The 14,687-nt window shown below is 39.6% G+C and overlaps 1 protein-coding gene across 9 annotated transcripts in view; it reads right to left on the bottom strand.

Annotated features, from left to right (window-relative positions):
• Positions 1-6,637: 6,637 nt before the first annotated feature.
• Positions 6,638-14,687, bottom strand: part of LOC129744102 (trafficking kinesin-binding protein milt-like) — a 341,216-nt gene continuing 333,166 nt past the window's right edge. For all 9 annotated transcript variants that reach the window (XM_055736475.1, XM_055736472.1, XM_055736470.1 and 6 more), the window contains 3 exons: positions 12,049-12,249; positions 10,373-11,836; positions 6,638-10,308 (listed from right to left, as the gene is read on the bottom strand). In XM_055736475.1, the coding sequence (XP_055592450.1) occupies positions 9,329-10,308; positions 10,373-11,836; positions 12,049-12,249 (2,645 nt within the window). In that variant the 3' untranslated portion in view covers positions 6,638-9,328. The remainder of the gene's footprint in view (positions 10,309-10,372; positions 11,837-12,048; positions 12,250-14,687) is intronic.

Genomic DNA, 14,687 nt, shown 5'->3' with positions numbered 1-14,687 from the left:
ATGCGATATTACATCAAATACCTGCACATAACTTGAGTCGCAAAAGGTACCTAATTTTACATTGTCTTGATGTACCCAGCTGTTTGGAGACACAAAGAATATGTTTCGTACCACTGATCCATATGGGCCATATTTCCTAAAAATGAAATCTTATGAAACTTGTTTTGGTAGCTGTTGGTTTGCTTATATTTTAAATTAATTTTGGTAGTACTTACAAGCCAAACTAATACAGCTGAGGTCCGTAATCTGTTTCTTAATTTTTGAAATGAAATCAAATTTGAACTTCAACAAAGGAAAACTTTGACTACTTGATGCGATATCACATAGAAGGTTGTGATATTACACTTCACGACGTATTCGAGTTGAGTACATCATTTAGATGTATTATTGCAACAAAAATCCGTAATCCCCAGAAATTAGATAGTCCATCGTTACATTTTTTTTTTGCTGTGTATGGGCGACTCACGCAAAGATCTGGTCCTCGGGATCCCACAGTTCTCGGGCATCGGCTTTGACAATTGACGATTCAGGGTGGAAGCTTATTTGAAATCGGTGAATGGACGTGGTCAAGAATGATCCCCCGGCGGTTCCGGCTGGCCGTTCTAAGTTCCTGGAGAAGGACGGACAGGCGAAGTATTTGCTAATTTCGTTCATTCACGGTGACCTGCTGGACCTCGTACGGGACAAGGAGACGTCAATGGAAATTTAGACAAGCCTGGTGAACGTTTATGCCTGAAAATGGTTGAAGGATCGTCAGTGAAGGACCATTTGAAGATCTTCGAAGACCTTATTCGTCAGAACGGCGTTCGTTAGGTTCACGGGAAAGTGCAGACGTTGCCAAAAGAAGGGGCCAAAGATTGTCGTGTCAAGATTACGCCGGACGGACGAGCTGAAGCTAATGCTGCAGGTAAAGCGATGATAGCCTTCATGTTTTTTCCGAACGAAAGACGGGTGTCGTGTCCTTTAAATTGGATTCTGGGGCCACGGACCACCTCGTGAACGTGAAACACTGTTTCGCTGACCTTACGAAGCTGAAGACAACGGTGATCACCAATGTGGCGAAAGATGATCAGTCACTGATTTCCTGGCATCGAGGTACAATTACTGGCGTTAATAAGGAAGGCGTCAAATTGGTCCTGCAAAATGTGCTGTTTGTTCCTGATCTTCGAGAAAATTCTCTCTCTGTGAAGAAGATGGCAAAACAAATTTGAACGTTACTTTCAAGAAAACGGAAGCAACTGTGCGGTACGCCGGCAAGCTGTTCGGAAAATGTCCCGTGCGTAGAGACCTTTACGAACTTGATTTGGTCCTCGATACTGTGGCGGCCAACTTGTGTGGAGCTGTGAGCGGTAATCTATGGCACCGTCGATTTGACCATTTGAGCATCCAAAATTTGCAAGCCCTCGTTAGGCACGACATGGTAACAGGTATTGCCGAGGAACCAGGTAAATTGGATGTTTGTGATGTATGTGTTTTTGGAAAGCAGTGCCGAGAACCATTCTCGGGTAAAAGAGTTGGTGCTTTAAGTCCTTTAGAGAGAGTTTACTCCGACGTGTGAGGTCGTATCACACCGGCAACTTTGGATGGTTTTCGGTGCTTTGTTTTGTTTATTGACAATTTCACGCACTTTTCAGTAACGTATCCCCTCAAGAAGAAGTCTGAGGTATTCCGACGGTTCCGAGAGTACGAAGCGATGGCAACTGTTGCTCTAGGACATTCTATTTCGAAGTTGACTGTGGGAAAACTTTTCATTGCCACGTAATCCTGTCCCACAGATAACGTTCCAAATGTTGATGCTGTTGCGGGACAAGATGAGGTCGAACGTTCCATTTCCGATACTCCTGAGGCGTATAAGGAGATTGCTGGGCGAGACGAAGGAAGCAAGCGGTCGATGGAAAACTGAAGTCCCTGGCTGACAACCACGTGTGGCGGTTGGTAGAACGACAGCTAGCGTGGTTCCTCTCAAATTCAAATGGGTGTTCCGGGTCAAACAAGACAAAAATGGAAAACCAGTGCGATGTAAGGCTCATTTAGTCGAAGTGAATCAATTTCTCTGAATCAAGATCCTATGTGATCGTACTGCTGGTTCGATGTCTATGAGTTGTTGGAGAAATTTGGCATAATAGATAGCAACCACGTAAAGACACCAATGGAAAAGGCCGGTTTTCTCCCAACGAATGAAGGAAATCCGGTCTGTTATCTGTATCGTAAGCTACTTGGAAGTCTCATGTACACAATGCTGTATGTCTGTTCCGATATTTCCTTTGCGGTTGCATACTTGGGACGTATTCAAGATCAACCTGGCGAAGCACATTGGCAAGCGCTGAAAAAAGTGGTCTGATACATGATAGGCATGAAGAACCTTAAGCTAGGGTTGCCATCCGTCCCGCAAAAGCGGGACATGTCCCGCTTTTTTGTTGAATGTCCCGCCGTCCCGCTTTTTCCTCAAAATGTCCCGCTTTTTTTTCTTGGAAAACTTTTACAAAGTTAGTTGACTTACACTAGAAAAACTCAAATTTCATTCATTGATTCCACACAGAAAACCTTTCTAATACGTCCTCCTTCTCAAAATAAGCAACATTTTCCATAGTTTATATAAGACAATACTGAACAACTCTAAAGTTACAGTAAGAATCTGAATCAGCTAGGCGTTCTTGGAGCACCTTGAAGCACGTTCAACCGAATGCAATGTAAATAACTTTGGTATGAAGAAAATATTTTCTAAGTTGCTTTATGGATCTTGATTTTTCGACGGAATTTAGTTTAATTGCCTTTTATTACCACTGTTTTTGACTCAATTGTCCAGAATATACAATGATAAAAGTTTTTTTAAGTTTTTAATTTTCAAAAATGAATTTGAAATATATTTGTTATTATACGAAAGTTTTTTACGCGGTATGAGATTCCGCGGAATGTAGGACTTGAAATAAATTGAAATGACTTGCAAAAACTGAGCAAAATCAAACCGCGTTAAAAAAAAACCTTGTTGTTCTTTCTATAAATAACTTTGGCTGATGGTATACGTATAAGTTTGGCAATACATTTAAGCCTTTTTAAAAGAGTTTTTTAAATGTCCCGCCTTTTTCGGCTGTGTCCCGCTTTTTTCCGTGAAATGTCCCGCTTTTTTTCTAAAAGTATCTGGCAAGCCTACCTTAAGTTCCAGTTCATGCGAGACGAAAAGGCTGATCCGTAAAAATTTTCTTTGTCTACATTAAGCTCTCCACCAAGCTGCTAATAAATCTTTTCCACTGTAAGTCTTGTTCGAGTTATTATTAATCAATTATTAAGACATACTTGATCTTCAATACACCGAATAAGGAAAATTAATTATTATTGTTATTTTTTTTTTTATTTAAAACAATTTTGGCTTAACTTATAACACATAGTGGGCCAAGTGGTGAGAGTTAAACAGACTTATAAATCAATCTTTGAATCGATGAAAAAAATTGCAATTATTTTGAGTACATCTGCGTTGAGGGTTTTAAGCATTATTTGTAAATCCGGTGCAATTCTTCTCTCCATCAGGGTTTTCCATATCGTCCATCTTTTTGCAGCATAGTTTGAACATGTGAACAAGAAATGATCTGGATCTGCGTTAGCTGCGCCGCATTCACAGGTGTCATTTGAGATAATTCGGTTTCTGTACAGATGAGCTGGTAACCGTGAATGGTTGCTTATTAATTTCGATAATATTATAATTTGTCTTCGAGTGAAATCGTACTGAGCAAACCATGGTTGTATCGAAACATAGGATAATATATTGTGGCAGAAGCGACCTTTATCTCCACTATTCCAGACTGCTTGCCATCTTTGTGTACTCCTAAGACGGCTTGGAAACGCTATTTCATGAGTAGTAAGGATGTAGTTATCAGGTGTACTTTGCTTCTTGGTCAGCTAATTCATTTAGAGGAATACCCCGATGAGAAGGTACCCACATGAAAGTGATTGTTGATCCTCTAAGTTGGACAGATTTTACCATTTCTTTAATTTCGTACCAGGCAACCGGATACGAAGATTTCGCTTTGAAACTTTGTAAGCTTATCAGGCAGCTCATGCTGTCGGTAATAATGACAAATTTTCCATTTGGCCGATCTGAAACAATTTGAACAAATTAATTATTATAAACTTATTTCATCTTTATTCACAGAAAGATGTTGCTAAAGAGGTTGCCAGGAAGATCACAAACCTATGCCGGGCCGAGCCGGACTCACTCGTAAAGGTCGAACTTCCCTGGTGATGATCAAGCGAACACCCTGAAAAGGTGAAGATCAACCAATTAACGTATCGGAAAATAGTTCTATGGCTTGTCGTCGGTTTCAGCAGATTGTTTTTCAAGAGGACTTCGCACCAGCTCACGAAGTAAAGGAAACCCAACTTTTGATTACACATTAATTTTTAAGGTTGATTTTGAGCTAGGTGGCTTCGCCTGACCTGAACCCACAAGATTTTGCTGCCGGAGTATATTGAATACCACGAAAGGCTCTGAGGGCCTCGTAAGACTGCCATTTTTTAATAAACGAAAATTCAATACAATTATTCATCGTCCAAAAAAAGACAATCATATTGATGGCTAAATTGACGCGTACTTCGACCAACGTTGTAAATTTTTTTCTTTTTTTTTTTTTTTTTTTTTTTTTTTATGGCGTTTAAATAGCTCGGGGAGCTGACGCTGGAAATGAAAATTAGAATAGTTTGGAGAAGAAAATTTAAAGTTTAGAGAAGGCAGCGTAGAATAGTAAGCGATCTTGAGACGTTGGTTAAACCATCAAGCACTTCATTATATCTATGGAATATGGATAAAATGTAGTTCAAGATAATAAACCAACCCCTCCCGATACCAGTTGGAGGAAGGACAAGGGTGGGTTCGAGACTGGCCTCTACATACTCCCCAAGCATCTACATACTACGGTTTATGGGCGCATTGAAAATATTAAAAATAAAAAGGAAGGATCTCACCAAGTTACAGGACACCATCTTCAGCAGTTGATTTATGATTAGATCCTTGGGCTGGCAACCATGTCATGCGAAAGCCAACGTCTGGGTCCCATGATGTTAGGGGATGGCATGTTATAGAACACTGTTATAGGTGTTCATAAAATCCTTGGGATTCGAAGCCATATGATTCTTAGGGATCCAATGTTTAGAGGATATGGCTTGAAGGCTCGTTCGTCATCATCAGAAGGTCACATGCAAAGAAATAAAAAAAAAGAGAAAAAGAAGGGAAAAAGAAAAGAAATATAGGATATTAATTCATTTTATCTATCAATATATAATATGAAGCCTAGCTCAAACCAGTAATAATCAAGCTTTAATATCTTGATCGATATCGTCTACTTATCAAAAGAACTGGAAATGCACAATGCTGTTCTTCTAAAACCTAATCACTTATTCTGGTCAGCCTCTCTGACAAACTATGCTAAGTCTACATAGGGGTTCTATTTTAATATATATTGTGTGCCTATTTAAAATGCCCGAAATCAGTGATTTGGACTACCTACTCATTGTTATTCTTCAAAACCGTACATTCTATTATATACTTCCATAGATGAATTTCAAACCTAACCGAAAAACGTAAAGATCAGCTAAAAGTGAATAATTAAATAAAAAGCAAAAAACGTCTAACCAAATGAAATATAACATTCTTCAACAACAGCATTTCCATCCAATGAGCCTCTAGTTCTTGTAAAATGCTTGATTTAAGAATAAGCCAACGCAATTCATAAACCGCAAATACACACTTACTAGAGCATTGGGGAGGCGAATACCATAACCTTTACCTAACATCCTTTACAAGCACACGTTTTCTCTATTTTTAATTCTATAAGACTAAACCAACTAACTACCTAACCAAACGAATTATGCCCTATTGAAAGTATCAACTTTTATTACGGTAAATTGTGATACTTTCACTACCAAATGTTGCGATTGTTCTGCGGAAGGGAGGGCAAGTGTTTCAACTCCCATTCATCTTATCAACATGGATCATGAAAACAATAGACATCTTTGAACCTACTGCTGAATTTAAACTAAATAAAGATGTCCAGCTCCTCTTCTAATTTAGGCCATATTATGACACCATGTTTAATAAGATTGTGTGTAACGACACTGTCAGGAAAATGATGGTTTGATCTATCATTTTCACAAACATACACACCGCAGCCGTTAACCCATTGCAACTTAGGGTACGGATTACACATTAATTTTTAAGGTTGATTTTGAGCTAGGTGGCTTCGCCTGACCTGAACCCACAAGATTTTGCTGCCCGGAGTATATTGAATACCACGAAAGGCTCTGAGGGCCTCGTAAGACTGCCATTTTTTAATAAACGAAAATTCAATACAATTATTCATCGTCCAAAAAAAGACAATCATATTGATGGCTAAATTGACGCGTACTTCGACCAACGTTGTAAATTTTTTTCTTTTTGAGAGAATAATAGGTATATGGTTTTCGATATTTCTGGAGCAAGATTATCCCAATAAACGGAACACACGAGAAAAAGTTTAAAACGACTCAAAACTGCGTTCATTTTTGCGAACCCATTATTAACACTAAATGGATTTAAAACTACCGGTACCAATGACCCCCATCTATAGGCTTTCGAATACGTTTCAGCGCGAACAACTTCAACAACCGCTAATTTGTAATAATGTTTACGTTTTTATTTTCCTTAATCAATATTCCTGCAGAAAATAAAATAACTTCTGGTTGTAATTACCGTACATGTGTGTTTCTTGTTTTATTTTTGCTTTTCACGTTTACGTTCGTTTGTTTGTCTGTTGTCAGTTTTCCCATTAACATTCTAATAATACAATTATTCAACATTTCTTTGACGAACCGGTCTTTTGCTCTCCGTCCTATATACGCTACCATCTTTGTGTGTTTGTTCTCACTTTGTAAACATTTTCGTTTTTTTCGTTTGTGAACGACTGTGAAGTCAGTATGTTTTAACGGGTTTTGTTTAGGAAGAACTCCCTCTTATTAATTATTTATAAGTTCTTATCTTTTTGCTCTCTTTATTGGAAATTTTAATGATTTGTACGTTTGAAAATTTCAAAATACGTGATGTCTGTGGGCGCTGATTTGGTAACAGTGGATTTGAAGTGCATGGGACTTTTACTTGTTACTGAAAAGAGGGAGAACTTTTTTCTACTATTAATTCACATTTTTTTCGGTTGGCGACTATCAGTGGCGATAAGTAACAATTGCTATGTGAGCATGGTCCTAGTAGGACTGCACAGAAAGCTGGACTTAGTGGTGTTCATATTAAAATCATTTAACAACGTCTAAAGTTTGCCAGCACTGTTTTCTGGTCGCATCTTGGGGTCAGTAGAAAAATAAATACTTACTGCTTAATTTACGGTAAGGGGAGATTTTCTCCCTCAATCGTTCCTCTACAAGAGCTTTGCTTAACTAAATAATTATCTACAAATGTTTGTTTATGTTTTGTGTTAGTTTTAATCATTTGAATGTTTTTGCAAACAATTAGTTTAAATTTAATAGATGTTATTTACATGTCAGCTTCAAAGGCCTTTATTAATCAAAACATTTCGTTTTTGAACCATTCACGGGAAGATTCTTTAACGTGTTTTAGCATAAGGAGCACCTTTCGATTGGATCGTTGATAGATGAAGAGTGAGAAAGAATAATGCACCAGATAACAACAGATGGGTAAGCAATAGTGAAAACTTTGATTAAAACGAATGCCATCTGATGGCCTTCGAAGGTTGAAACAGTGTGCAAAAACATGTACGAATAGTAGTTATAAAGATGTGATAAGCTTATACAAATAGAATTTAAATCATCTAGCGCTAGCTACAGTCTCTATTAAAAGCAGTCTAATTTCACAAACGTATTCAAATAATAGTTTATATAGAGTGTAAGGATAGATATGAAGGAAAAATAAAGACAAAAATTAAACTACCATCACTAAACAGTGTATTGTCGCTTTCAACTTCATTGAAATTTTGAATCAGAAACCAAAAAGCTACAAAAGAAACAAACAAGGAAAAATATCTTGAAGCAATTTTCTTGAGAAAGAAAAGCAAAACAAGACGCCAATAGGAGAAAACACAAACAATTTTAAAAGGTGTGCTATAGATTTTGATTTGGGATAGGTACAAGCAAAAAAGAACTCTTGTCTGATACTGAAATAAAGGCACATTCAATAACTTTAGCTAAATGGGCTTGTAAACGATTGACGGTGGCACAATCTTATGTTTGCACGGATTTTTCCCAAGAGAAAGATCCGGAACTGGGTGCCGAAACCTTTTTCGGAGGATTGAACGGGTTACACCGGTTTATCCCTGTTCAGGTTAATTGTCCATCGCCACAAAAGCCACACTTCGTTTTAAATTACGGTTCGAGCGACAAAACACATGTTTAGGGAGGAGTTAATAAAACAGATGAGAAAGAAATTATAGACGGTGTGGTCGTTGTGGATTAGAATTATAACGGATTTCTAATAGAAAATATTCTGCCATATTTTCAAGTACGAAGGTACGAGTAAAGCAGGTATTAAAGAATGGCAACAAGCTGTTTCATGTTGCTGAAATAAAATGATTGAAGAGAATAGCTAAATGCTAATAAACATCAGAAATAATTCAGGCTTCAAACTGAATGAACGAGATGAGGATTTCAAGAAAACATTGAAATGCAACTTATCATAGTGATATCGAAATTTGAAAAAAAAATCAAATAGTTCATAAATTGCTCTCTTTGGAAAAGAAACTTTGAAAATATTCTTTAAATAACAATTTAAGGCAGTGTAGCAGAAGAGAAGCCAAATGCAAAATAATAAAGGGGTGAAGATAAATATTGGTTTCTAAATGTATATCACTGAATCATTCACTGGAATGTGTACAGAATTATCATGTACGTTGTAAGTGTGCGTACCGAGTTGATAATTTAATTTCTTTGAATCAAACGAAGTTATCTTACGAAATACAAGAAAACGTAATATTTAAGACTATTTGTTGGTAATCTACGATACGTAGGTAATTATGTTCTTTGTTCAAATTTATCCTTTTAAGGGGTACGTACTACGAGAAGTTTTTTAGAATCAGCAAAGAGAGCAATTTGTGCAAGTTTTTATCGAAAATTTAAGCATCCTGCTCGTTTGTCATTTATTAGGAAAACTTGAAAATAAAGCTGCACAATTAATTATGCAATTATAAGTGAGTAAATTAAACTCCACTTTCAATTCTTATGGCGCATGAATATGAAAACCAGAAAGGTAATAAACTGGCTAAAAGGAAAAATAAACGAATTAATGTTATGGTGATTGGGCATAACTTTCTGATAGGCAAAAATAATATGTGTTTTTTTCTTACAGAAGTCCACCTTTACGCCCGAACAGTAGAGAACTGATGGTACCGTAAACGCTTTGACCCAGCGAACGACTTGCTTCCGGTGTAGCTGGAGAAGAAGAAGACGCTGCTGCCCTAGCGCTGCCTGGAGCTGAGTCGTTTCTGCTATTGCTCTTATTGTTGTTGCTGTTGCTCTTATTGCTACTACCTACCGTACCCAAGTCAGGCCGTACACTGGCCTGTCTTCCCGAGTTCCCGTTCACCGTGCCCAGGTCCGGTCGCTGCGAACCGTTGGCACCGTTCAGCAGATTACGGCGACTCTTTTGTCGCTGCATCTGCTTCAACCGTGCAGCGGTTGTGGGAGATGTTGCTGGTTTGTCCTTCTCCTTGACGTCCTTGCCGGTCTTTGCTGAGGGTTTTGCCGTAGAAGTCAAAGGCCTCACACCGCTCACCGATGATGCAGTGTCACTATCGGCATAAACACCGGAGGTCGATGATGAAGAGCTTCCCGACGAGACATCACTAGCGCCCGAAGATATGTTCTTCAGGCTGTCGTGGGAGAGACCCTTGCTCAGGACAGCTTTGATGGTTTCCTTATCAATGGTAAGCTCATCCTGCTGTTGTTTGAGTCGGCTATTGTCCTGTAGATGCTTTAGACTTGTCAGTTGTGCCATTGGACTTGACGTTCGACCTCGAACCGTAGAGGTGTACAGGGCGGAAGATCCATGCAAAGCCAGCGGACTTATACCGTGGCTACCGTGGGGCATGAAATTGTCCACACCCATACTCTCAACCTTTTCCATAATTTTGATTGACCGAAGAGCTTTCTTCTCGAGCCTTGACAGCGCGAGTTTGTTGCGAGCCGTTAATCGCGATGGTCGCTCCATTTCACTTGAAGAAGACGCAACGGCGAACTTTTTGCGCAAGATATCGGCCCCCGATGCTAGCAACCCAGACAAAAGCGGTGGTTCTGGAGACATCGATCGTGTGGGAGAACCCTCTGAAATTATGGGAGACAAACCAATTAAAAATTGTTTTATTTTGAAGAGAGATAAACAACTTACCAGGGCTATTACAGGGTGTTACTGTAGGCGAATAGTTGGGACCAGCTGGAGTATTCAGGGCGCTTGGTGTAACAGCCTTGATACCTCGCTCGTTGAGCACCGAAGCTAAACCAAGATTAACCGAAAACGTTGAACAAGAATTTCGGCGTGAAAGACCCGTTCTAGGTGTAGACGGTGCAGTTGGTTGTCTCGAAGGACACTCGGAGGTCATTTGGGACGACATCTGCGATGGTGGAAGGCTAAAGGTAACGGCCAAGCTGCCGTCATCCGGGTGCATAACAGTACTTGTGGTATAGGTATAGGTGCAACCGAACGAAGGGAAGCGTTTGCCAGGATGTTCTTCGGCGTCTTCTTCTACATCCGACAAGGAATACGTCTGTAGACCAAGGTCGTCTAAGCCACGCCCACCACGAATAGTAACACCAGGTCGTTCCTCCAACAGCCCACTCAGCGTTGGAGTCGCCAAACGGGACCAGTGATGAAGAGTCTGGGAACCTTCTATGGGTTTAACAATCTGCAGTTTCTCCGGAAGACGCCACTGGTTCGAGGACATGCCAGATAGACCCGATGATCCGGTAGACATGATGCTGTCTGGAGTGCGACATCCCAGAGGAATTCCACTCGGTTGATCGTCGTAGCTATAGGTTCCGGCGGGTGCATGCTGGAGCATTGCTCTACGAGCTAAAACTTCGGCCGGTGTCAACCGTTTCAGAGCTGCCTCGAGGTCTTTGGCACCGGGAGCACCAGGTATTCCGGCTTGTGCTTGTCCTGGGTAGCCGTCTTCCGACTCAGAAACCAAACTTTCTCGCGAAAACGTCCGTCCGCCCAAAGAGCTTTCGTACATTGTGCTGTAAACGGAAGAACCACCTTTGTAAGAGTGCGTAGTCGTCGTTCCGGCAGTTCCACCAGGGAAAACGTACGGACTCATCCGGGGCTGAGAAGACGAGCTCATCATCATCGATCCCATTTGGGAGTAGTTATCACTGAACCCGGCTGTATTGGCTCGGGTAGCCGAACGTACCGTTTCGAAGATCTTTTTGTACGCCGGCAGATGATGTGATGGACCCCCATGTTCAGATGCAATACCCGAGTCCAAACTATGATCCGAGAACAGCGAAGTTTCCATCAGTTCCGACTGTAACGAATCTGCCGCAGGTACGCCTCCCATTCCCGGGATCAACGAGCTTCTGACCAACGGTTGGGCACGTTTTCTTTGGCGCCTTAGCTGCTCCTGCGTTTCTTGCAATAGATTTAGGACCTCTTGATACCGTGCCTTGAACTCGGCCAGCTCACCCGCCAGCAAGTTCTGGTTCTCTTTGGTAATACTGAGCAACGAGGACGCTTCCTCGTTCTCCGTGGTAAGCTGATGCAATCGGATTTCCGCCTCCGACAGGCGCGACGTGAGGCTAATAATTTGTTCATGCTGCAGCCGATTTTCTTCCTTCAGTCTTTCTAGCTCTAGATCTGTGGAAATACAAAATTACAGATGTTAACGGTTATCTTATCTTTCAAGTTTTCTGCACTGTACTCCAAGTGGCTAGACAGTTTAAATTTGATCACTTCAAAGATTATTATCTTCTAACGGATTACTTGGCAGATCTTGTACTTTAGAGAAACTAATTTACACAACCGGTGTCAATACAATGATATGCGTTTCAAGCGAATTAGCTACTTACTCAGCCCATCGTACTCGCTGTTGGCCGTGCTCAGCTGGTTGGCGATGTCGGCCATCAGTTTCCGTTCCTGCTCCTCGCACTCGTCCGTTTCCTTTACTAGCTGGGCGGCCTCGCACCGGAGTGATTTGTTCTCATCTTCCAGGGATTTGACCTTCCGCTGCAGCAGCTCCAAATTAATGGACTTGGAGCAGGTAGGTGTAACTGGAACGAAACGCAATTTCACCATTCAGTCACAGGTTGTTCGAGCAAACGTCCAGCTCCAATGAAGAGCGGAATTAAATTAAACTGATAAGAGAATTGGTCGCGCAGAAACACGACCGGGAACCAAGTTACTGTGCCACACTTCTAATATTTGAAACGTACACAGCTGATACACCAACAGTCTGGTCGTTGTATTTCTGTAGGACTGCATTCGGAGGTGTGTGAAGTGGTCACTTGACGCTGCAGTAATTGTAAATATTGAAAAATTAGCAACTTTTGCGCTTCTCGCTGTCGAGGTTATCAATCTCTCCTGTCTTGAAAATTATTTTTGCAACGGAATCACTCAAGCTACTAGGCGTAATTGTCGACGAAGACGGCGGCTTAGGGCCGTGTCAAAGGTTATCTCTGGAGAGAGCGGAATAGTCGAACCTTTAGTCAACTATTGGGTATTACAGAATGGAATAGAATTCCGTTCTATTCTTTGCCGCAACAAAACAACCACGAAACAACAAACGAAAGGCGCATAATCATATTGATCGAACCTCCCTAATATGAATGAAAAGACTAACGAAAACAGCTAACTAAACAAAGCTAAATGATGCAGGAGCGAACCGCCATCGATTATGTTTATTTGGCACGCAAAACTTTTATATGTCGGTCTTGCGTAACTAAATTTATGAGTTGTCGTTTACAGATGTGAGCTGGGATATAGGTTTCATAGTAATCTGATTGTTGATTATTCTCAAGGTCAATAGTTTTTCCAATAACAAATCCATTTTATTGATTAGTATATTTGATAAATTCTTTCGCATTTCCGCAAGTTTTTGTTGTCCAAGAATTTTGTAGAAAGAAATTCAAAGATATAACACAAGCCCATGATGACTAAATCTTACCAAAAACGAAGCAAAATCATCATGAGATTGAACTTAAGGCACCCTTAAGTATAATCGGTTAGTTTAGATCGTATTTAGGTTGCGATAGGTACACTGAAGAGTATGCACACTTTTAAGCCTCTTAAAAACAACGAAACCAAAGTTCTCGTTTTGAAAATTCTTGTGTTTGTTTCTATAGGAGCAGAGTCATCGCATTCATTATATTTTTCACTAAACAATCACCAAATATATACTTTAATCTGCTACCACGAGCAGAAATGTTATAGGATTCAACCGCTGGAATTTGTTTATTTGTTTGTAAAAGGGTTTTTCAGTGGTCCATCAGAAATCATCTGTCTTATTGCCTCGGTATCGGCTATACAGCTTACGAGCTCTGGAATTCTTTTTTTAAAATATATTTTTTTTGAGATTAGGTTTAAATGACTCACAGTAGTCTCACAATATTTTTGACAGTCTTTTCCACCACTCAAAAAAAGCGTTATTTTAAAATTTTGAAAAAAAGGGGTCAGATAATAGATTCCACAGGCAACAAAAAGTGCGTATAACAACGAGTTAAAGTTTACCTGAATCCAACAGACAAAAAAGATAGAATTCACCTAGAAAAAAAGGTCCAAAAAAAGGTAAAGCTTACCTCATAGCAAGGTGAATAATAATAATAATTATTATAATAATAATATTTATGTATGACCCTTTTACCTTATAAGTCATTCAAGTCAGATAGCAAGATGAAGTTTAATTGAATTGAACAGACAAAAAAGGTAGATTTCACAAAGAAAAAAGTAAATCCTAAAAAGGTACATTCTACTCCTTCGAGGTAAAGCTTACCTCGTAACGAGGTGAAGTTTACCTGGGTTGCGCTGAACAAAACGGTACAATTCATCTCGAAAAAATGTAACTATTTTCCGAACTCATATTTGGAGGTCAATCTATATTTTTATTCAGGTAAACGTTTTGTTTCGTGTGCAATACGTGAAAATAGAAACAGAAAGGTAAATTTAGCATTAGATTTCATTTTGTTGTGCTAGTTCTCATCAATAAACTATATTACAGATTGGCCTACGAACGGAATGTGCTAATTGTAGGAAGATTCAGCGGCCATGATGGCGCGGAAGGACACGGAAAAAAGAGGAATTCATCTAGCCGGATCGTACGAAAGAAGAACATTATTGAAACATAGATTCCCAAAATATTAATCACATGGGTAATGAAAACGTCGTTCTTAAAAAATCAAATCTTTAAGAATTTGTGCCTTTGTATCATTTAATTTGGTGACTAACCAGAACAACTTTTAAGAGTTGAAGAAGAAAAAACCTTTTTTGACAGTGAATGGGAAACCGGTAGAATGTACCTTTTGCTCAGTGAATTTCAAAATGGTGAAATTTCTAGTTGAAAACAAAAACGGTGCAATTCACCTATTTGCTAGGTGGATGAAAAATAGGTAAAATTCACCTCTAAAAAGGGGTAAATAAAACTAGCCAAATTACTCTGTAAATTTTACCTTTTTCATTATTTTCCGTGTGTATTTTGGATATTCGGAGGGTAGAT

The sequence above is a fragment of the Uranotaenia lowii genome, chromosome 2 (genome assembly GCF_029784155.1).
Source record: "Uranotaenia lowii strain MFRU-FL chromosome 2, ASM2978415v1, whole genome shotgun sequence".
Classification (NCBI taxonomy): domain Eukaryota; kingdom Metazoa; phylum Arthropoda; class Insecta; order Diptera; family Culicidae; genus Uranotaenia; species Uranotaenia lowii.
Note: the sequence above shows the minus strand (reverse complement) of the source record. Positions and strands in the feature narration are given on the sequence as shown.